Below are 22,548 nucleotides of genomic sequence, written 5' to 3' on the forward strand. Positions count from 1 at the left end.
CCACAGCCCGACGTGCCGTGCGGCGTCAGACTCGGCAAATTCCAGCCGTGGGAGATGCTCGCACGATCGCTTGGGGTCTCGGGGGCAGAAGAGTGGTGGTGGGGGAGGCGGGCCCGGGGGATGGAATGATGGGTGGGGGTAAAGGGGGGGGGGGGGGTGGGAGTGTGTTCGCTGCACGCTCGCTAATTGCGCAAAGTAACTACCTCGCCCGCCACGCACCCCTCGCGACGCTGTAAGCGAAATCGAGAAGTCGGGCGCGGAAGGCACGCGAGCCCCGCAGTGTTGAGGGATTAATGTTCCAATATTTCCGCCGTGCCCTCCCAAGTGTTGCTCGCTTGTTCGTAATGGACGCTATTATCTCCCGAGCAGCTTCGTAACATTCTGCCCCCGTGACGGATAATGGCACGGCCCTGTTTTGCATGGGAAATACCCCCCCCACACCCCCCACCATGCTACCGCGAGGCGACGGAAAACGCCTCCGCCTAATGCTGCCTCTTTTAGCGGAGTTGCAGAAATGTAATTTTGACGAAAACAAATGGTTGTACTTTAAATACGTTTTTCCACGATCGATTTAGTCGCCGCCGCTTGATTGATGCGCCACTCTGCTTCCTTCAAACGGCGCACATAGATTTTCCAAAAGACTTTTTTACGTTTTGCCCCGGGGCGCTTTCTGAGCGGTGCACGCGATGATGTATCGCTCGTTTAAGCGGTTTCAGCAGCGCAGAGCCGCATGAGATTGGAACGCTTGTCTTTTGTTAATTACAAAGACATAAAACTCCTCCTGCGCACGCCCTGCAAGAGCGGACGGAGCGCGGGTCAGCAGGGAGAGGACGCGCGGGGTCCCGCATCTAATTCACTCGTCGCTCCGTCGCGGAATAAACGCACGCACGAGCCCACTGGCCGAAGAGCCTTGCAGTTGGTACGATGTGTGCGTGCCTCTCCCATCCCCTTCCCTCCCTCCCTCCCCTCCAACCCTTCCCACCCATACCACGCGTCACAAAAAAGCTTTGTTCCGCAAAGTTTTTTTGTTCCGTGGTGACGTGCACATTTTTCAGGTTTTTTTTCTTTTTCCCGACGAGAATTCTCTGCCGTGCTTGTTATACGCCGCAGCAACAAGACACGGGTACCTAACGCGCGTGGTGAATTGGTCATGGGGTGGAGGGACGTGGGAACGATGGCGCACGCTGCGATCTGGATTAGATACCTCGTGACGGATGAGATCGTTGGCGAGTGTTATCCGAACCAGGCCTCGCACCTCCGCTAGGTCGGCTCCGCCTTAAATGAGTCCCTGGTGCGATGCGTGACGATTATCACCAGGGAGATGAAGACGGCCGTTGCGTGGTGCGGGCAATGCCACTCGCTCCTGTTACCTGCCCGGCCTTAATAGGTGTTCGCTATCAGCACTTGCCACAGCAGCTTGTTAAAGGCAACACGGTGGGATATTTGCCCTTGTGCGTGTGTTGCCCACACATTCACGATTCGCGGTGTTCTGGGCCTTTAGTTGTGCGACGCAGTGGTGATTTGCGCAGCATCTAAATGCGATTGCATCTCAGGGTGCTGGACGGAAACAGCGGGAATATTTGATTTCTCGAGAGAAAGAGGGAAGGTCTTGAGCATGGACGTTGAACAGGGGGGAGCTGGAGTCAACAGCATGGACTGGTGGGGGAAGGGAGTTGGGAGTTCCAGTCTATGGGAGCAGCACAGGAGAATGAGCGAATTCCCACCGAGTGTTACATTTTTCTGCACCGCTAACGAATGTCTTCTCTGTCTTTTCTTCATCCCCCCCCTCCACCACCAACCGTGACCCCCCCCCCCCCACCCTCCCCGCCCCCCACAAACCAGAACCCTCCCACGCTACCGGCGGGACAGTTCTGCGCCCCCTTCGAGCACTTCATCACGCAGTGGTGAGTGAGCCCTTCGCGCCGTGGGGAGGTGATGTTGATCTTCCTCCGAGAATCATTTTGCCCCCCCCCCTCCTCCTCCTCCTCGTTTCCTCTCCCTCTACTGCTCCTCATCTTGTTCCGCCTCCCTGCGTCCTCTTCATTTCCCTCATCGCTAACGCCAGCCACGCAAGGTGTGACGACGCGTCGATCCGCCGATTCAAGAAACTGGCCTGCCGCTCGCGATGTACGCGGTGCAGGAGGGTGGTGCCAGTCCCCGTCTCCCTTCCCGGCTGCGTTTCCACTGTTGCCCAGTAAGCCAGCAGTGGAGACCATTCTCAACATTACCGGACAACGTTCAAGCCAGTGCCGAAGGAAGCCTCCCAAAGCCACCGCCATCTCGAGTGACATTGCGGCGTGATAATCCACCGAGCAAGTGCAGCTTCACACAAACCATCGTCGGCCATCATCAATCCACTGCTGGATGACGACCGTCCGAAGCTACGGGCACCTCTCACCGTGCGGCATGGCGACGCAGCAGTCCACCTCGCTCTCCAGCACACGAGCCGATTCTATCGCTCAGTCTCCACCGCGGAGGTCCGCTTTGGCGCGCCCCCTCATTTGGTCGCCACCCCACGGGCAGCCTGGGCCACCGTCCAACGTGACGGCGGCGGTAGCCCTGGATCGAACTATAATTATTATTAATAATTATAGCAGTCGGTGGTGGCTATGGACGCCTGTAACCCAGCAGCACTGCACTGTGGAGGCGAGCGTTTGGTGATGAAACTCCCTTCTCGTAAGCGGCGTCCGGGAGCTGCCCATAGCCTGGCTCGGCAGGAGAAGGCGGCACAGCAAAGGTGGACCCCCCCCCCCCCACCTGTTTCAATCTGTATGGGATACGGAGCGTTGCCCCCCCCCCCCCCCACCTTCTCCCGCGATTGGGTTTACTCCTGGCGCTCCGGTTTCCTCCCACGTGCACACACCCATCAATTAGCCGATAACGCCTCAATACATGGAGGACGGCAGAGCTTGGGAGGGGGGGGGGGTTGAATTTGACGGCGGCTCATTGCGTGGCCTCCTTTCCCGCTCGTCTGCGGATCATCCCTCCTGAGCGGGCGAGTGCCGTGCGGCGTGCTACGAGTCGAATGCTTTATTATTATTGTTGTTGTTGTTGAGTAAAGAGACCTAGTTCGTAATACATCCACAATCCACTCTCCAACACACCGGTGGGCTGAAGTAGTAACTCATGGGCACGTTCTGCTTACGTGACAAACCTTACTGGCTGTGTCGGGTGGTGGAGGGCTACGACACATTCATACTCAGGCGATCTAACCCAAAAACCTTGATCATGAATAATATTGGTCGCCTTACGTGTTAAACAGTTTGAACCAGGTTTCTGAAAACTACGTACAAACACAAACGCGCTGGATGGCGCGAAGCTTTGATCGTACGACCCCTTCCGCTGAACCTGCACGTGGCCGCTGTGGCACTTTCTACACCGTACCACGTGGAGGTTCGAGAGAGTCCCAGGTGCCCGCCGTGCGATTGTTGCAAATATTTCTATTACGAGCCGTCGAAGATCATTCACGCTCTTCAGTAAAAAAAAAACGTAATCGTATAATCAATAAGCTGCCAACGTTTCAACCGCGCACGTCTGAACCGCCGTTTAATTACCAGCCCTCGATAACGGCCGATATATACACACCCGTATGGGCAGCCTTCTACGTCGTCGCGACAACAACAGCAGCAGCAACAACAACGATAACGACATAAAGAGCGCGGAAAGATTTGAGCAAATGCGCTGCGAGGCAAAATAAATATGAAGCGGAGCCGGGTGGGTGGGGGGGGTTGACGGCGCACGCCACGCGAGGGGGGGGGTCACGCGGCGGAGGGAGAGGCGCCGTCGCTCTCTCCGTCGGCAACGTGCGGCCCCCCCTTCCCCCCCCCCCCCCCCCCGGGGAGTCTCATAAATTGTCGCCAAGTACTGAGAAAGTGTAAATTTCCGAATCAGTGCTTAATAGCGACGCTTCCCCCCCAGAGAGCGAGTGCCGAATCAAAGCTTCTAATCTTCACCGCGGAACTTGGCGGGTCCGGCACACATCGCACTCCCACTAATTGGGGACATTTTCTATTATTATTAAAAAAAAAAATTTAACCAACTACCGCCCCCTACCCTCTCTCCTACTTTCCCCTTCCACTTCCCGCTCCTTATCCCCCATCACCCTCCTCCGCCGTTTCCCCACGTACCGCCACCCTCCACCACCCCCTCCTACCGCCCACGCCCCCCCACCCCCCCCCACCCCATTTTTAAATTATTTTATCGTGGAATAATTTAGCGCGAGGAGCCCGGCGCCGCTGACAGCCCCGGTGTTGGGCGCTGTCAGGCGCTCGCGCGCGCGCGCTAAACCCTTCGCTTTGCCCTCTGCCCCCCCTCGCGATTCGCGGCGTCTGAGCGGAGGCTGTCAGTTATTAAGTGTCGTTTGTCATTACTGGCGCGGCGCAGTGAGAACCCTCGCCTGGGGCTAATGACTATTCATTTGTGACATTCATTTTCACGCCGACGGCCTCGGGTGTGAGCGCGCAGAGGAGGGAGGAGAGAGCAAGGGAAGGGAGCAAGGGAGGGAGCGAGCGAGCGAGCGAGCGTCTGTCGCCCCTGCTTTGCTCCAAATGCTATCCCGGCCAATTTTTGCATGGGGGGAAGGGGGGGCGTGCATCGTGCGGTACGGTGGGGGGCTTCCCTCCTCACACCCTCTGCCCCCCCTCTCTTATGCCCCAGCCTGGCCCCCCACTCTTGACTGTCGCCTGCCCGCGCCGCCCCCACATCCACCATATCCCTCCTCCACGCCTCGTTCTGCACATCTTAGCCTCGTGCTTACTCTTGCTGCTTCCCCCGCACCTCCGATTAGCTCAGTTGGCTTCGTACGGTGCGAAAGAAGTTCAACATACCATACATATATTTACAGAGTGGGGGGGGGGGGGGTGTCCCGGCCATGCTGACTTGAGCGCGAGCGATCAAAGCGTGATTCCTGGTTTTGTTTGTGGACTTTGTCCATGAAAGTGGAGCGTACGTGCGTGTCACCTCCGATCGCCCTGCACTCTCTACCCCTCCTATACTTCCCTTGCCCCCCACTCGCCCACACCCCCAGCTGTACCCCATGCTACTAATGCTCCTGTGCCCCCCCCCCGCCCCACACTCCCAGTCCCCCCACACTACCCATGCTCCTGTGCACCCCGGCACCAGCCGTTGTTGCTCCCCATGCTGCCACTGTCGTGTAAAGTTACCGCCGCCATCATCTCGGCAACGTTGTGTGTCTTTGTCGTTTGTGTTAACGTGTGCGTGCGTGTGTGTGCGTGCGCGTGTTCACGTTTGTGTTGTCTTGTGCCACAGCATGAGGAAGTTGCCAACCGAGAGGCCGGCACCAGAGGATCTCATGGTAAGGCTTTGCCCAACAACACATTGTGTTCCCGTTGTCGTCTTACCCCAATTGAGTCCCGATTGTGGCCGCGCCTGTATCACGTCCAGAGACGAAGGATCCGTCCGGATCTCCCGTATCTAGCGGCGCGCGCAACCCTCTGTGCGAGAGAAGGGCCCACGGTAGCGGATATCGTAGATCTATCGCCGAGAACCCTTCCAAGTGACCTCGAGTGCACACAGTGGGGAGCAGCGCTTCCTCGCCCGCTCCGCCTACGAGAGGAATAACGGTCAAGCCGATATTGGTGATTGCGGCGAGACCTCCACCTCACTGCTGCCATCGAGAACCCGGCGGCTGACACCTGGATTCGAACCCAGGATGCCGGCTCATCGCTTTGCCACCACCGCCCCAAATAAACCTTAATACAAAAATACATCCCCCCACCCCCCCTTCTTCATCACCCCCCCCCTCGCCCCCCACCATGCCCACACCTTCCCCACCCCCGCCAGTGCCGTGCCCCCCCACCCCTCACCCCAACAGCAACAACATCATCATCATCCCACAATTTCAAATCGACCCCCGATTGTACCCAACGCTTACGCCAGCCGCCAGAGCGCCGCTCGTTTGTGCGTTTAATCACCGCTTTAGAACAAAACAACAACGACGGTTTAAAGTGCAGAACCTGCAATAATGGCAATTGCTAAATTATCAGCGCAAAAGCTCATCCCCGTTATGGTTTAATACTTTTGCTAATGCCCGGTGCAAAATAGACCTTTGCAAAAATCTGCTTGAGTGCGACGGGTGAAGTTTAGTGGGGGGGTGGGGGGCGGGGGGGGCATTTTTGCGCAGCGCAAAGTCGGACGAACGGGACGGACGATTGCGAAAGCCGAGGTAGAGCAGAGGTCACGAGCAGGCGGTGCAGAGGGGGGCGTCATGTTGCTGGGTGAGAGAGGGTGGGGAGAGGGGAGAGGGGGGGGCAGATGTTTGTGCGTGGATTGTTTCAGCTAGAGATGCGATTATCCCGAGAGGAGAAATTCGTGGGTGTTTTTTTTTGTTTCCCGGAGGGAGAGATGTTGGTGTAGATTAAGTCAAATAACCCCCAATGAATGGTGAAGTATGGTCAAACAACCCCTATGACTGGCAGGGCATGGGGAAGTATTTATCCAGCTGTGAATTGATAAATGTGGCCGGTTTCTGATTGTGTTTTTGCGCAGTGTGTGTGTGTGGTGGTTAGCTCACTGAACTATGCACCTGCCTACCAGAATTCCATTCCCAATCACGGCTAGCATCAGTGGCGAGCGATGACTCCGAACCGCGGCACCCCTTCCCACCTTCACCGACCTGCATTGATCAGTGTGGCGGTGAAGTATGGTCAAACAACAACCTCCCCCCCCCCCCCCACCATGAACCACACATCATCATGAGAATCATGGATTTACAAAGGGACTATACATTATTACTGTTCTATCTTGATTTGGAGCTTTCGTGACTGCAGGAATCCATACTCTTTGGTTCTTTCGGTAAAGGCACTTAGGTATATTTATACAAATTATTTTCGTCGCAGGGATAATCGCGCGTCTTTATTTGGGGACGTGATGTTCGTGCGCGCCGTTCGGGTGGAAGGGGGGGGGGAAATTGTGCGCGTGGATATTCGCGTGGATTATTCAGCGCAGGGATGTGTAGACGTGTTTCGTTTAGGGAGATACGTTTTAAATGACTCAGCCCGTGATATATTTGTGAGGATTCTTCAGGGCCCAGTGATTTGCGCGAATCCTGCGGCGGTCTCGGCTCGATTTCAATGGCCCGTGTGCGCGCGTACTTGCACGCGTGCGTATGTGCGTGCGCGCTTGCTTGCTTGCCTGCTTGCTTGCCTGCGCGTGTGTGTCCCCTAGGTTGACTCGGCCTCAAACGAGTACAGTGCCTGGTGCGGTGTGTAAACATTGCCACTCGGGAGACAAAGGCGGCCGGGCGTGGTGCTGGCCACCCACCCCCTCGTTTGCCGTTCCGGCCTTCATAGGTGCTACTCGCTAACAGCACTTGCCCCAACAATAATTTAAGGCTATACGGGGGATCTTTGTCTTCGTGTTTGCGCGTGACGCACGCTCGTCGTATCTGCGAAGGCTCTCCCGGAGAATTCTGCAATCCCAATCATTCCTCCGCTCACGCGTTAGCGAGCCATCGAGCCTCCCCCCGATCTGCCCCCCCCTCCTCCCCCCGATTTGCCCCCCATTCCCCCCCTCCCCCCTCCACACCTCCACACCCCCCCCCCCCCACTCTCCCCCAGCTCCGAGGGAGCACCGAGCGGTCTGATCGAGCCGCGTGCGCGCACAGCGAGCGAGCTGCGTGCTGGTTTGCGCGCACGCGGCTCAGAGAAAGCGGCCGCCGCCGCTGCTGCCTCTAAACGACTTCAATCGCGTCGCGTTTAGCTGCCGCTCTGCGGGGGCTCGCTGGGAGGGAGGGCAGGGGGGGCAGTGGGGGAGGGGACGGGAGGAGGAGGGGGGGATTACGCGCCTTGACACCCGTGGACCATGGGCGGAGCGCGCTCTTTAGTGCCCAAGTGTTTATCAAAATGGACCTCAAAGGAGCTTAAACGAAGAGAGAGGAGGGGGGTGGTTGGTGGGGTGGAGGGGGATTGGTGGGTGGCGGTGGTGGGTGGGTGGGGGGGATCGCACGATTTAAAACCTCGACTATTGGACATTGAAGCGGCGGCATTTAAGGAATGACGCAATTAAGGAAGGGAGGCAAATGGGTTGTTCCGGAGATGTTTTTTTTTAAGCAGGCGCGCCTTCAATTAAGGTTATTGCTTTTAATTATTAATTCACGTGTAATTAAGGCTGGCTGCGAGGGCTTTTTTTTGTCGGTTCTGACTGCTCCGCTGTGTCCCATTGGTCGTGTAGGCACAGGTGCGGTGCAGGCAATTACTTGAGATTTGTTTACAAATCGGCGCGTGCTGTAAGGCTCTTAAGGAGGAGGAAAAAAAATAAAACGAAGATAAAAACTGAGCGGGGCTTGATGGCTTTTCCTCGCAAGGTCTCCCTCGGCCGTTTGTTGTGTCGGGCGCAGTGTGGGGTGTGTTGGAGGGGTGGGGTTCTCTCGGTCTCACTCGGATTCATTACCCCGCGACGCGGCAAAAAGCACTCCGTGTTTACAGAGAGCAGTTTTTAATCACCTCTCAATATGCAATTCACTTGTTGTGATACACGGAATTCGGAGAGAGACTGTTCGGCGGGCACATACGCACGCGCGTTGAACTTCTTTCGCGTCGTACTTGGCCAAACGTGCTTATCGGAGGCGCGGAATCGATCAACCCCCAGTGCTTCCTGTGTAAAACTTTACACATTTATGTCACGGCAAAGCACATACATTCAGTGAATAATAATATCACGCAACTGTGTTTACTGCGAGCAGACGCGGCAACCTACATCTCCATCAGAGACCGCTCGTCAGTGAGAGTTTTCACCGGTGTTCACGTGCGATAACCACAGGACAGGGTGTGTCCCCTTGCAAGGGGTCTCATAAATAGGTGGCGGCATTGTGGGTAAAGACACGAGCGACACTACGATCCCGGCGACCTGGGAGTTGAATTCCTGGATCTGGCCTACGCCTCCTCTGGGTCGGCTTAGCCTGAAACGGGGGCGCCTGCTCCGTGAACGTCATTAGCTGGGGAGACAAAGGCGGCCAAGCGTGTGCGTTGCGCTGGCCGTGTTACCACTCCCCTGGTGCCAGGCCAGCCTTAATAGGTGCACGCCAACAGCGATTGGCTCGGCTGCCAATGAGGCTTGCAAGAAGATCTATGCCTTCGTGTGTTACGTAAAGCGAGCGTAAAGATTTTTTGATTGTTGAGAAGAGGGATTAACGTTTCAGTTTATAGGCCTCATTAATGCATGTCAGCCAGCCAAGATGTGCATTACTTCCTCTCCAATTGGTGGGAAACAATTTAACTCTCCTTCGTTAACCTGTGCTTGGACGCCAGCCTCAAATGTATTTACGCGCACGCAGAGACACGCACCTTGCAGACGCGGACACGAGCACGCAGACATACAGACGCCAACAGGCACACACACGTAGATACACTCGTAGACACACAGATAATACACGTACTCGGTTACACAGGCACAGAAAGACACGCACACGCAGACAATACACACCTGCCGATGCACAGACTGTAGGGGCAAGTTTTGTTAGCGAGCACCTAACACAGCACACGAGGGGGCGGGTGGCCATCACGATGGCTGGACGCCTTTGTCTCCCCAGTGGCGATGTTTACACACCACACCAGGTACTCATTTGAGGCTGAGTCGACCTAGGGGACACATACGCGCACGCACACTGGCCATTGACCTAGGGGAGGCCTAAGACCGGTCCAGATAATCGTCACCGATGTGTTTGCCGTGAACGTGAATCGAACTCGGGTCGCCGCGTTCATAGCGCAGTGCACTGATCGCTGCACCACCGCTCCCCGCACGCCGACACGCACATCAAAGATAAATACAAAGACCCCCCCCCCCCCCCCCATATATGGCCTTTACAAGATTGTTGGGGCAAGTGCTGTTAGCGAGCACCTAAGTGTGTGTGCGCGCGTACCGGCACGGATGCGCGCGTGTGCCGGCACGGATGCGCACGTGTCTACATGTCGGCACGAGCCGTGCGCATTTCCTTCTCTCACCCGCCGTGACTCCGCGTGCGTCTAAAATTGAGCCAAAGCGACGGCGAAGAGAGCGGCGGCGGCGACGACGCGGCCACGGCAAACCCGCGACATCCATCACCGCAAAGTGTACAGCGCGAATTGAGCTCCGCCACAGCCATTGGCAGGCTGTCTCGTTAAGAGCGGAGGGTTGGAGGTAATGAATAGAAAGTGAAGGGGGAAGAAAAAAAATTGGTCGGAGGGTGGTGATGGGGGGAGGGGGGGGACATTTACGGACAATTACATTCCATCCCAACTGCGCGAAGTAAACACAATTACCGTGAAAGAGACGCACATTAACAGTCTGAATAATTGATCCGGGAACGGTTCCGCGCATTGATTTCCCTCCAGCGCTCGCGGAGAAAGTATAAAACCCGCGCTCGGAAATTCGCTAAATTCACTCCGCTTGACTCTGCCGGTCGCCCTCCCCCCTCGCCGCTCACCGCCACTCACCGCCACTCACCGCTCATCGCCGCTCACCACTCACCGCCGCTCACCACTCACCGCCGCTCACCGCTCACGGCCACTCACCACTCATCGCCACTCACCACTCATCGCCACTCACCACCGCTCACCGCTCACGGCCACTCACTGCCGCTCACCACCACTCCCCGCCGTTCACCGCCACTCACCGCTCACCACCGCTCGCGCGTTCGGTCGTTGCAATGCCACTCACCGTTCTCACAGCAAAAAAAATACACAATCATCCCATCGCACGGCTCGGCACCCATTAGCGGATTAACCTTTTTGTAGAGCGTTCACGTTTGGGTTCAGTTCAGAGTATACGTGTAAATGATATCATAATCAGCTAGGGTCTATCCACCGCTGGATAGACCGTCAGTGCTGTCGCGCCCCTCCACTCTCGCACAACAACCGATCTCACCTCTCACCGTCACTCATAATCGTAATTATTGTTTTTTTCACCCAGGAAAACCTCCCTAAACTAATTTAAATGTTTTTTATAGAGGACGCTATCTCGGGATTTTGAGCCAATCCCTTAACGAGTGTTTGGGATCACGTGCAAGCGGAGACAAAAATCCACACAGATGGGCCGGCGACCTACTTGCTGTACTGCTTCTAGTAATACCGCGATAGGGCCCTCCTCCGTAGGATGTCCACCTATCCCGGTTTTCCCAGGAGATCGCTCTCTTACTATTGAGGCGGCTCTCCTTGGATATCTGCAAGTCTCCGCAGCGCGTTAAACGTGTCGCGGGCTGGGTCCGTGTGGCTGCTGTCACACGCCGCTCGGAGGCAATGCACCCGCAGGTAGTTCTCCCGCTTGCTTCACTGCGAGATGTTCCTCCCCGTGGTACGTCGCGGTTTTCTTGCGTCTCAAGAGGCGGGCAACCCCCTAAAACTTGCTGGCCCACACAGGAGGCAGGTGAAGGTGACATTACCCCCACACACACACACCATGCTACACTGGCCGAGCAATTTCGAGCTGAAACAAAATTTCTCGGTGACATCGTCTGTCCCGTCATCCCGAGACGATTTTGGGGGTTTTCTTAATCTCTTCCCGTGCCGTTTATGGTAAGGATAAAGATTTCGTGTTTAAAAATAACAAAAAAAATCGTGTAATCTGTGCCCAGGTCGCAACAACGCCGCTCGTTGCTTATGCGGCCGTTGAGCCGAGGTGCGATTTTAGGGGCGGTTGTGGGGGTGGGGGGTCCGTGGGGGTCCGTGGGTGCTTTGTGGGGGAAACGGAGGTCGCAGAGGGAGAGGGAGAGCGAACGGTAGAAGAAGGGGAAGGGCGAGGAGAGAGAGAGAGGGGGGGTGGTGGAAATCGGCATTCTAGTTTGCCGGCGAGCCAAAGTGGACTTGACAGGAATTTAAATGTGCTTTAATCAATGTAACACGGGGTTAACTTCCCGCCGGTTACCGATATTAATTTGCTTGCTGTTCCATCGACTTCATAAATGTGCTAATGTGCTTTTGCGCGCTCGGCGGCGGCGGCGGCGGCAGCGGAGGAGGAGGAGGAGGAGAGGCATCACGGCTCCGACCTCCCCCGGCGCTCCTCCGCGGGACTAATCGATTGTGAACGTGTTAGCGGAGCCCGGCCGCACCCGCCGTGCCGCATCCTTCTGTTGTTGTTGTTGCTGTCGACCGGTCCAGGAAGGCAACAACCATCCCCCAACACCACACCCCCCCACCTCCTCGTGTGTGTAGCTGGAGCGGTGGTGCAGCGGTTAGCGCTACGCTGCGCTACGAACCCGGCGGCCCGGGTTCGATTCCCGCTCACTGTCAACACTGTGTGACGATTATCTGAACTGGTCCTGGGCCTCCCCTAGGTCGACTCGGCCTCAAATGAGTACCTGGTGCGGTGTGTAAACATCGCCACTGGGGGGAGACAAAGGCGGTCGGGCGTGGTGCTGGCCACCCACACCCCCTCGTGCACCGTGCCAGACACTCGTTTGAGGCTGAGTTGACCTTGACGACGCCCAGAGCCAGTTCAGGTCATCGTCGGCGGTGTCGGTGGCCGTGAGCGGGAATCAAACTTGGGTCGCCGAGTTCGTTGCGCGGCATTGCGCTAACCGCTGCACCACCGCTCACCACGCACACAAAGACAAAGATACCCCGTGTAGCCTTAGCAGATTGTAGTGGCAAGTGCTGTTAGTGAGCACATATGAAGGCCGGCACTGTGGCACACGAGGGGGTGGGTGGCCAGCATCACGCCCGGCCGCCTTTGTCTCCCCAGTGGCGATGTTTACACACCGCACCAGGTGCTCATTTGAGGCCGAGTCGACCTAGGGGAGGTCCAGGACCGGTTCAGATAACACTGTGTAACAAAAAAAAATGTTCCTGGGTAGTAAGTGTTATTTGCTAATTGCTTATGCCTCAAAAGTATAGAAAATTGCTATTATTCCCCACAAACTTTGCTTTTATTTTGAAAACGGGCGAATTTGTGTTTTTCGTTCACATAAAGTCCTGGTCACAAAGCAAAGTTTGTGGGGAATAAAATAAATTTTCTATACTTTTGAGGCACAAGCAATAAAAAAATAACACTTAGTACCCAGGAACAAAAATTGTGTTACATCGTGTAATCGTCACTGGTGTTGTTGGCCGTGAGCGGGAATCGAACCCGGGTGGCCGGGTTCGTAGCGCAGCGTAGCGCTAACCACTACACCACCGCTCCCCGTACGAACACACACGCACGCGCGTGTACACACACGTACACTCACACACGTCCAGCAATCTCGTAACCCCCCCTCTCTCTCATTTCGTGGGTGGCTTTAGCGGGCGAGATCTGGGGGGGTTGCGGAGTTGATTGTTTTCTTTATTTCGCCCAATTAAGGATTAATTGGAGATTAATTAAAGGCGTGTTTAATTTGCTCTCTGGGCCAGCCGCGTGCCGTTTAACGGGATGAGCTAGCGGCGGGCCGGAGGATTTGATCCGAGCGGAGATTTGGAACGGAGAAGAGAGAGCAAGGAGAGGAGAGATGATAAGAGGAGAGAAGAGAGCGAAAGATGAGAGAGAGAGGAGAGGAGCGGCGGGCGCGTGTTTTAGCGATGTTTTCGGAAAACTGCGCACTTGCCCGCAAAACGACGGCACGTCTGGGGACAGATCAGAGTGCAGAAAATGCATGTCCCGTTTATCCCCCGCAAGCTTTAAGCCCTCATTAGGCCTCTAAGCTTATTGCTGCCATTTTAAAAGGCCCTCGCTTTTTGCTGTTTTTTTTCCCCCCCCTGTCTCTCACTCACTCTCTCGCTCTCACTCGCGACGGAGGGGATTCCATTATGTCTGAGTGCACTGCCCATCGCGTCCAGGCAGCACTAATCCTGCCCGGCCTCGCGAAACCCCTCCTTCCCCCCCCCGCCGAAAAAAAACATTCTGTCGTGCTCGTTTTCAAAGTCTGTTCCAGAGTGGCGCCAACATTACATGACCTGTGTGTCACGGTGTGTGTGTCACTCTGTGTCACGGTGTGTGTATGTCACTCTGTGTGTCACGGTGTGTGTGTCACTCTGTGTCACGGTGTGTGTGTCACTCTGTGTGTCACGGTGTGTGTGTGTCACTGTGTCACGGTGTGTGTCACTCTGTGTCACGGTGTGTGTGTGTCACTGTGTGTGTCACGGTGTGTGTGTGTCACTCTGTGTGTCACGGTGTGTCACTCTGTGTGTCACGGTGTGTGTGTCACTCTGTGTGTCACGGTGTGTCACTCTGTGTGTCACGGTGTGTGTGTGCGCTGCGTGCCTGTGTGTGTCACTGTGTGTCTCTGAGTCACTGTGTATCACTGTGTGTGTAGCACTTAACGCTACGCTGCGCTACGACCCAGGTTCGATTGCCGCTCACGGCCAACACCGGTGACGATTATCTGAACCGGTCCTGGGCCTCCCCTAGGTCGACTCAGCCTCAAATGAGTACCTGGTGCGATGTATAAACATCGCCACTGGGGAGACAAAGGCGGTCGGGCGTGGTGTTGGCCACCCACCCCCTCATGCACCGTGCCGGCCTTCATAGGTGCTCGCTAACAGCACTTGCCCCTACAGTCTGTTGCAGGCTACACGGGGGAGCTTTTCTTCATCTTCATGTGCTGTGTGTCTGTATGTGTCACTGTGTGTCCTGTGTGTCTCTGGCACTGTGTGCCTCCATAGGTGCTCACTCACGGCCCTTTCCCTAACAGGCTGTGTAGGCTGCACAGGGGATCTTTGTCTTTGTTACTAGCCAACAGATCGAGTCTGCAGAGCAGCAGCGTGTCGTGGTTGGCTCACTGAGCTATTAACTCCAAGTCCCGAGTTCAGATCCCGGCCGTGGCCAACATCGGTGGTGAATATCTCACTGATGATCCTGGACCTGTCCTAGATTGACTCGGCCATGAAGGAGTAGCTGGTGCAACGTGTAAACATCGCCACCGGAGAGACGAAAGTGGCCGGGCGTGGCTGGCTCCTGGCTACACCCAAACCCTCTCGTGCGCCGTACCGGCCTTCGTAGGTGCTCGCTAACAACGCTCGCCCCAATGGCTACAGGGAGGGATCTCTGTTTTGTTATAGCTGTGGTCGGTGTCCGTGCTGGTGTGTGTGTCACTATACGCCATGTTCCTGCAGCTCACTCGGCGATGAAACGCCCGTTAAGCGCCCGGGACCCGGTTTGCGTTCACAAGAAAAACGAAACTGGGGACGAGGATGTGAAATTCTTTTGCCCGTGGCATTTGGCGTGTGGCGTGGAGAAATGCCAGCGGGCCACCCTGGCGGAATGATTGCACCGGGCGACGAGGGGATCGGTCCGTGGCCTGACGTCGGCAGAATTTGTGGAAAGCATTTTTGCGTCTCCGACGCTTGCCTGCAAAGTTATGGAACGCTCTGCCACCGTTAATCACTCGCCGTTGACACCTTGAGACGTATTTTATGAGGTTCCATCAGCTCACTTGATAAAATATTTAGACAGTGACAGCAGTGGCGTAGTGTGGTTGGCACGGTGCCGTGGTAGCATGGAATAAAATGGGGGGGGGGGGGCTGGGAGGCCTTGTCCAGTTTCTCTGCTCTTCATTGGCTGGTGGCTGGACCCCACCGACCCCTGGGCCCTGGTGCAATTACACCGCCTGCACACTCTCTAGCTACGCCACTGGGCGACACAGATGCGATTGGTAGGGGCGGGAGTCGGCTGAGATCGCGATGATGGCGATGTCGCCGGCGACGTCGAGCGCGTGGAGCGGAGTTTTCATCTCAGATTTTGTCAAAAGTCAACCCCTCGCGTTGCAGTCGTCTGTTTTCGGCCCGTTTCTTGTCGATCGACCCGGCTCGGGTGGAATGTCCCGGCGTGCGCGCTCATTCCCATTCATAATTCACGCTGCGCACGGCATTTGTTAATTTTTTCCGTCGGCACTGTGCGCCCCTCGCGGCACCGCTCCCCCCCCCCCCCCCACCACTCCGGCCCCGTTAGTCGGCGGCGCATCCCACGCCGGCGAGCGAGCGCTGCGATCCGAGTGACGAGAGCCGCGGAGGACATTGTGGGCGATTGGCGTTGGCTGACGGCTCTTCGGCTTGCCCCGTCCGTCCGATCGCTCGCTCGCTCGCTCTCTCACCAACTTGCCGACTCACTCGTTCACCTGCTCGTTTAACCCTTTCGCATCAATCTCGCTCACTCGTTCACTTGCGCCCTCGCCCAGTTGCTTGCTCGCTCGCTCGTTCGCTCCACCCCCCCCCCCGCTCACGCACCTGCTCGCCCCACCCGCTTTACGCGCTCGCTCACCCGATCGCCTGCTCGACCGCTCGCCCACAGGGCACGTAGATCCACCCTCGTGCCCTCCCCGCGCACCGCTCGACGAGGGGCCGGGTGAATCGACGCGAGGGCTCCTCCAGTACCTACGTGCGCACGCGGCGTCGCCTCGTGTCATGTGCAGCCTCGTATCTTGCATCGCTCTAGCGCAAGTAAACAGTGACTACCAACAACTGCCATTGATTCCCTCCCTCCTTGACCCCGCGCATCAGGCACCCCCTCCCCTGCTCCCTTCTCTCACCAACACCCCCCCCCTCCTCCCACATCATCTCCCAAACGGCGACGGAGCTTCGCCGCAGGTTCCCGCCTAAGCCGGAGATGATCGGAGCGGCGCTGACGGCGCTTCGTAGCCGTCGTCGGGAGAAAATGATATTGATGACGGGTCGTGCTGCGCGGGGGAGGCAGCTGTCGATGGCGGTTAACACCTGAGAGCTGGCCGCGTGACGGACGACCGAGATCGCTGTCGATGCGGCCTCTTTAAGCCGCGCCGCTTTTACCGCTTAGGGCCGAAAGCCGCGTATTGACAAAGCAACCTCCCGAATTGAAACTATTGCATTAGCCCCGCACTCCTGTACGCGTGCGCTCCCCAACCCCGTACCCCTAACACCCCCCCCCCTTGCCTCCCCCCCCCACCGCTCCTCCTCCTCCTCCCCGTTAAGTCAGTTCACCCACATTGCTCGTGGCGTTGTAAAAGTAACGTGATGCGAGGCGCTGTTCCCTCTGTTCCGCCGGACGCTCCGCGCTGCCCGCTGACATTCAAATCTCGCGATGGAAGCGTGCACGCGGGCCTCGCTGCGCCGGGCGGGTTGTCGGGGCCTCGGGACCGTACTTCACCACGCCGGTTGGCGCAGTTTCATAAAGGTGGGGAAGCATAGATGTCGGGGCAGGGGTCATAGGGCGGTACATAGGTCAACATCAATAATAAAAGTCCCTTCAACGGGGCCCCAACTCGTAGCTTTGGCCACCAGGGGGGACCAAGGTCACCAGTGTGTGGGCAGGGGGGGCACCAAGGTCACCCCTTGCCCCCACACAGGCTCCGCTACTGCGTGTACCCGATGCGACCGCCGACGGACCGACTCGCGCACAGACGAGCTTGTGAGGTTCCTTTACAGAGCGGACGCATCTCAACTTTGACCGTCACTCCGCCTGCTTCTCTCTCCCACAAACTCCCGCGAAGGTTCACCAGTTCATCAAGCAGTTCGACGATGGCAACACGGAGGTGGTGTCCATGTGGGTGTGTCGCAGCCTGGAAGAGAGGAGGGCCAACGCCCCCGTCTGACCCCGTGACCTCTTCGCTGGCTCGCTGAGTGCGTGGACGGCGGTGCCTGAACGACGCGAGCAGGACAAGGAGGTTTCGTCATTTTGGGACTGTTATAAGCTCGCTCGCACGCACGCACACACACACACGCACGCGGGACTATCGATACACACGCAGAAATATACAGCAAAGGCCGCCGTTCGCCGCTTAAGTGTTGGTGGCGTCACCGCAGCAGCACTTGGGTGACCATCCGGAGGCGTCGAAGGCTCGCTGGCAAGAGGGCACGCGACCGACCCATTGCGTGTTGCGGTTAACCGACTGGGATGAGAATATGTGCACGTACGTGTGCGCATGCAGCAGACATGCGCTCATGCGCATGCAGCAGACATGCGCTCATGTGCATGCAGCAGACATGCGCTCATGTGCATGCAGCAGACATGCGCTCATGTGCATGCAGCAGACATGCGCTCATGTGCATGCAGCAGCCATGCGCTCATGTGCATGCAGCAGACATGCGCTCATGTGCATGCGCACACACACACTTGGATGTCGCGCACACTGACACATGCACATATATACACAAACACACGAGGACGTTTTCTTACTTTTTTTTTATTGACACTCGTTGGCTTGAACAAAAAAAGTGTCGCTACAGCGGTTCTGTCCACGCACACAGAAGTTTAGCGCAACAGAGCCGTGAACGCCGTGACCTAAAAAAAAACTGAAACTATTTTTATTTTACAAGGTAAGGCCCACTGAGCTATTATAGCTCCTTTTCAGAAGTGACCTGGCCACAGTTCATAGCTTATCACGTGCACATTCATAGCAGCCAAATTACTCTATAAACTCACGTTGATTCCAAATGTGAAGGGAGAAAAAGCGGAGGATCCGGAGAAAAGTCCACACGACCACGGGGAGGACATGCCAACTTTAAATATAGAGCAGGCGTCGGGGTCGGGGATCGAACCCACGACCTCCTGCACACCAGGCGAGGGAGTTAACATCTCGCCGGCAACCTCACGCGACCAGTAGTATGCGGCTGGATTGGGTTGCACCACAACATTTGGCGCCAATTTGAAAAAGAAAAATGCACTCCACTCGAGAGTGTTGACATGAACGTGCCCTTTGGTTCTTTCGGTAAAGTCACGTAGGTAGAAAAATAAAAGAAATAAAAATAATAAACTAAACATTTTTCTATTTTCTTTTTGTACCTACGCAGGTAGAAAAATAATAAAAATAAAAATAATATTAAATTTTTCTACCCACGTGACTTTACCGACAGAACCAAAGAGCATGGATTCCTGCAGTCACGAAAGCTTCAAGTCAAGATTGGACATGCCATTTGGACATTCTATGGAATTGTACAGAAAACTTGCAAAGGTCTACAAGAATAATGACATATACACAAATTGATATATTAATAGAACACAGAACGCTGTTCCGTGAGTGGAAATGAGCACAAGCCCATTAAGATTTTGCTGCGTTGTGCTAATTACAGTAGTCATGTGTCACGTGTTGTCATAAATGCTGCGCAATTGAATTAGTGACAATAGCGAGCCAGCAATTAGTTACAATTATAGCCATCGCCATCAGCTGCGATCCGTAGCGTTTGCAGTATTTATTTATGAATATCATAAGGCAACGCACGGGCAGTTATTTACATATGTTGGCCACCAACGCCAGCACGTGCTGGATGATTATTTAAATAATTTGAAGGCAGCGCCCCTGTGCTGCCCGCGTGCCCATTGGTTGTTTGTTCGCCACGTGACGGCAGTGCAAGCCCATGTCGACATTAAGTGTGTCCTGCTCACCTTGTGGCGTTGTTCTCAGGTGCGGCACTTGCAGTGAGACGTGGCCACACAGAAGGCTGCTTGCTGTCTCTGGTGTGGGGCCAATCAGTTTGAAGGACAAGGCATCATATATTACCAGAGCATGTCTTAAACTTGATTTGAAGCTTTCGTGACTGCAGGAATTACTCTTTGGTTCTTTCGGTAATTTATTTTCTTTCTACGTGACTTTACCGAAAGGCCCAGAGAGAGCATGCTTTGTCACATACTTTGATCCTGGCAAAACGGTCCCGTGGTGTTTCCTGTTCGCCTAAAGATCGACGCTATTTTACACGTTTCAGCGGCGTTAAAAGGCCAACTTCCACACTCAGCCACGCACACACACACACGCACGTGCGCGTACACAACAACAACAACCGCCATTCGCCACCGAGCAGCGGTAACGTCACCACGGCGCTTGTGCCAGGCTAGGTGCACTTGGAGGCTCGCTGGCAGGTGCCTTGCACGCAACCACAAATTGCTGACACCCAGCGCTCGACTGGAAGGGCTCGGCCACAAGTGGCAGCTTATTTATTGCGCGACAGGGTTTGCCGAGACGATGCCGACCTAAGCTTTTGTGCAACTTTTTGTTCTCGGAAATCAGGTCGTCGTCGTCGTCGTCCTAAAGTGTGTACTCGATCCATCGGTTGTGTTTACGAGTTAACGACGATTTGTTACGTTTCACGCTCGGGTGCATTCCTGCGTGGAGGAGAGTGCCGGCGAGAGTTATGATCGCCACTGGCCTGCATCATCACTTCCATCTCAAACTGCCCTGGCCTTCTCCCCCCCCCCTCCCCGGGCAGTTTTCTTGACAAATTTTCAGAGGGGGGTGGGATGGGGGTGGGCACTTTCGCCGATAAAACACCATCAGTGTAAGGGCCGCCGAACACTATATGAAACTATTTGGGTTTGACAGCACGATGATGATGGGGGCGAGGGGGGGGGCGGTGTTTTCACATGGCGTGTATTGTCGGGGGGCACCGCACGTCTGTGGCCTTCACTAAAGGCTACGAGGGGCCACCAGGGGCCTGCTAGGACCCGCGGGCCTTGCAACAAAGAACACTGAGTATGGATTCCTGCAGCCACGAAAGCTTCAAATCAACAAAGAACACTGGTCGAGGACGAGACAGACGTGTGCCAGGCGTGGTGCTGCCTGCACCACCACCACCTCGGTGCTCGCTAACACCACTTGCCCCAACAGTCTGTTCGAGGCTATACGGTTGACCTTTGTTTTGCAATGCGTGGACGATTCTGCCTTCGGTGGTGTAGTGGTGTTCGATTCCCACTTATGGCCAACACAAGGGCCGGGCATCTGAAATGATGGACCTGTGCCCTCCCCTAGGTCGGCTTGACCAAAGTGTGCAAATATCAGCACTGGGGAAACAAAGGCAGCCAAGACTGGTGCTGGTCACCCACCCCCTCGTGTGCAGTGGCCCGGCAATTATGGGTGCTCGCTGCGCTTTGCCCCCAAACAGCACGTGGAGGCTGCGTACTGCGTAGGGGATCTTTGTGTGCGTGCAGCTTCGTGATTCTGGTTGTCTTATCGGTTCGAAAACAGCGCGCTTACCCGTGTTGAGTTCCAGGCCACGATGTACAACTGCAGACAACATTGGCATTTGAACCCATTTTTTTTGGGGCATCCTGTAGGTCGGCTCAGCCTAAAATTACGGCCGAGCGTAATGGGTTGCTGAATATCGGCACTGGCACCAAAGATATGAAGGTGGCAGAGCGCGAGTTTGTGTGGTGCTGGCACTCACCACTCCCTCCAGTGACAACATGCCAGCCTTGAATAGGCGCTCGCTAACAGCACTTATCCCTGACAGTCTGTGAGGCTAAATTCATGTGGGGGAGGGGATCTTTTTCTCGACAGTGGAGTTTGCTAAACCATTATAATTTTCATTAGTTTACATGTTATGTTGTAGCTTGTGTTCAGTATTAAACTTTTGTTATAAATAAAGTGGCAGTTTTGCAACGTGTGGCGTGAGTTCGTTTAAAACGGACCGAGTCGTTTCCCGTGCCACTGTCCTACCCTTCCATTGCGCCTGTTAAATGAGCGTCGTCATCATAAATGATCATAATCAATGAGCGTCGTCATCATAAATGATCATAATCAATGATCGTCGTCATCATCAATGATCGTCATCATCAATGATCATCATCAATGATCATCAATGATCGTCGTCATCATAAATGATCGTCATCATCATCAATGATTGTCGTCATCAGTGATCGTCATCACCACACATCGTTACTTGAAAGTCGCCACACAAGAAGACCATCCACGTACTGCCAAGGCAGCCGTGCACAAACGAGAAGCTAAACTTTCTGCATTATTCATCGACACTACCCTTCAATATAGATGTGTGCATAATGGTTCGAACATTTTTGACTTGGGGAGGCTTTCATGCTTCAGTGGATGGAGCTTGGTTGACAATGATGGTTTCCCCAAGTGGGGATTCTTCGGAGCAGAGGGAGAAAGTGGAATGACTGACCTCTTACATCAATCTTAAACCGTGCTGTCAACTTGTTCCAAACTTTTCAATAATCCACAATGTGCGATAACCAAGCGAGAGTAAATCTACCGAAGAAGAGCCATTGCCGGACATTAGGGTATCACTTCATGTACGACTCCCCTAAAAGCCTCGGTGAGTCTAAACACGCATTTTTTTTTTATCTTCTTTGGGTCTTTCGGTAAAGTCACGTAGATAGGTTCAAAGAAAATAACTAAAAACTACGACGTTTCGATCGCAACACAAGCGGTCGTCATCAGCAAAAGGGGGTTTAGCCTATTCTTGGTTCTTTCGGTAAAGTCACGTAGAAGGGAAATAATAAAATAATACAAATTAAACAATATAATAAAATTCTCACGACGTTTCGGCCACAACGCAAGCAGCCGTCCTCAGATCTGTCGGAAAGACAGCGTCTTAATTTAAGACGCTGTCTTTCCGACAGCTCTGTTTCTTCACCTGAGGACGGCTGCTTGCGTTGTGGCTGAAACGTCGTGAAAATTTTATTGTATGTTTTATTTTTATTATTTTATTATTTCCCTTCTACGTGACTTTACCGAAAGAACCAAGAAGATGAATCCCTGAAGTCACGAAAGCTTTAAATCGGGGTTTAGCCTCTCAAGGCAAACTGTTTTAAACCTTTATAAACAGTTTGCATTGAGAGGCTAAACCCCTATTCCTGATGACCGCTCGTGTTGCGATCGAAACGTAGTTTTTGTTTGTTAATTTTTTGTTATTTTCTTTGAACCTATCTACGTGACTTTACCGA

General features: G+C 54.9%; 1 protein-coding gene across 1 annotated transcript in view; it reads left to right on the forward strand.

The window, feature by feature from the left end:
- MAP2K5 (mitogen-activated protein kinase kinase 5) overlaps positions 1 to 21,232 on the forward strand; it is a 122,566-nt gene extending 101,334 nt beyond the window's left edge. The window contains exons 20-22 of the mRNA XM_078885992.1: positions 1,843 to 1,904; positions 5,269 to 5,314; positions 17,366 to 21,232. Coding sequence (XP_078742118.1) covers positions 1,843 to 1,904; positions 5,269 to 5,314; positions 17,366 to 17,467 — 210 coding nt within the window. The 3' untranslated portion in view covers positions 17,468 to 21,232. The remainder of the gene's footprint in view (positions 1 to 1,842; positions 1,905 to 5,268; positions 5,315 to 17,365) is intronic.
- The last annotated feature ends 1,316 nt before the right edge of the window (positions 21,233 to 22,548 follow it).

The sequence above is a fragment of the Lampetra fluviatilis genome, chromosome 3 (genome assembly GCF_964198595.1).
Source record: "Lampetra fluviatilis chromosome 3, kcLamFluv1.1, whole genome shotgun sequence".
Classification (NCBI taxonomy): Eukaryota; Metazoa; Chordata; class Hyperoartia; order Petromyzontiformes; family Petromyzontidae; genus Lampetra; species Lampetra fluviatilis.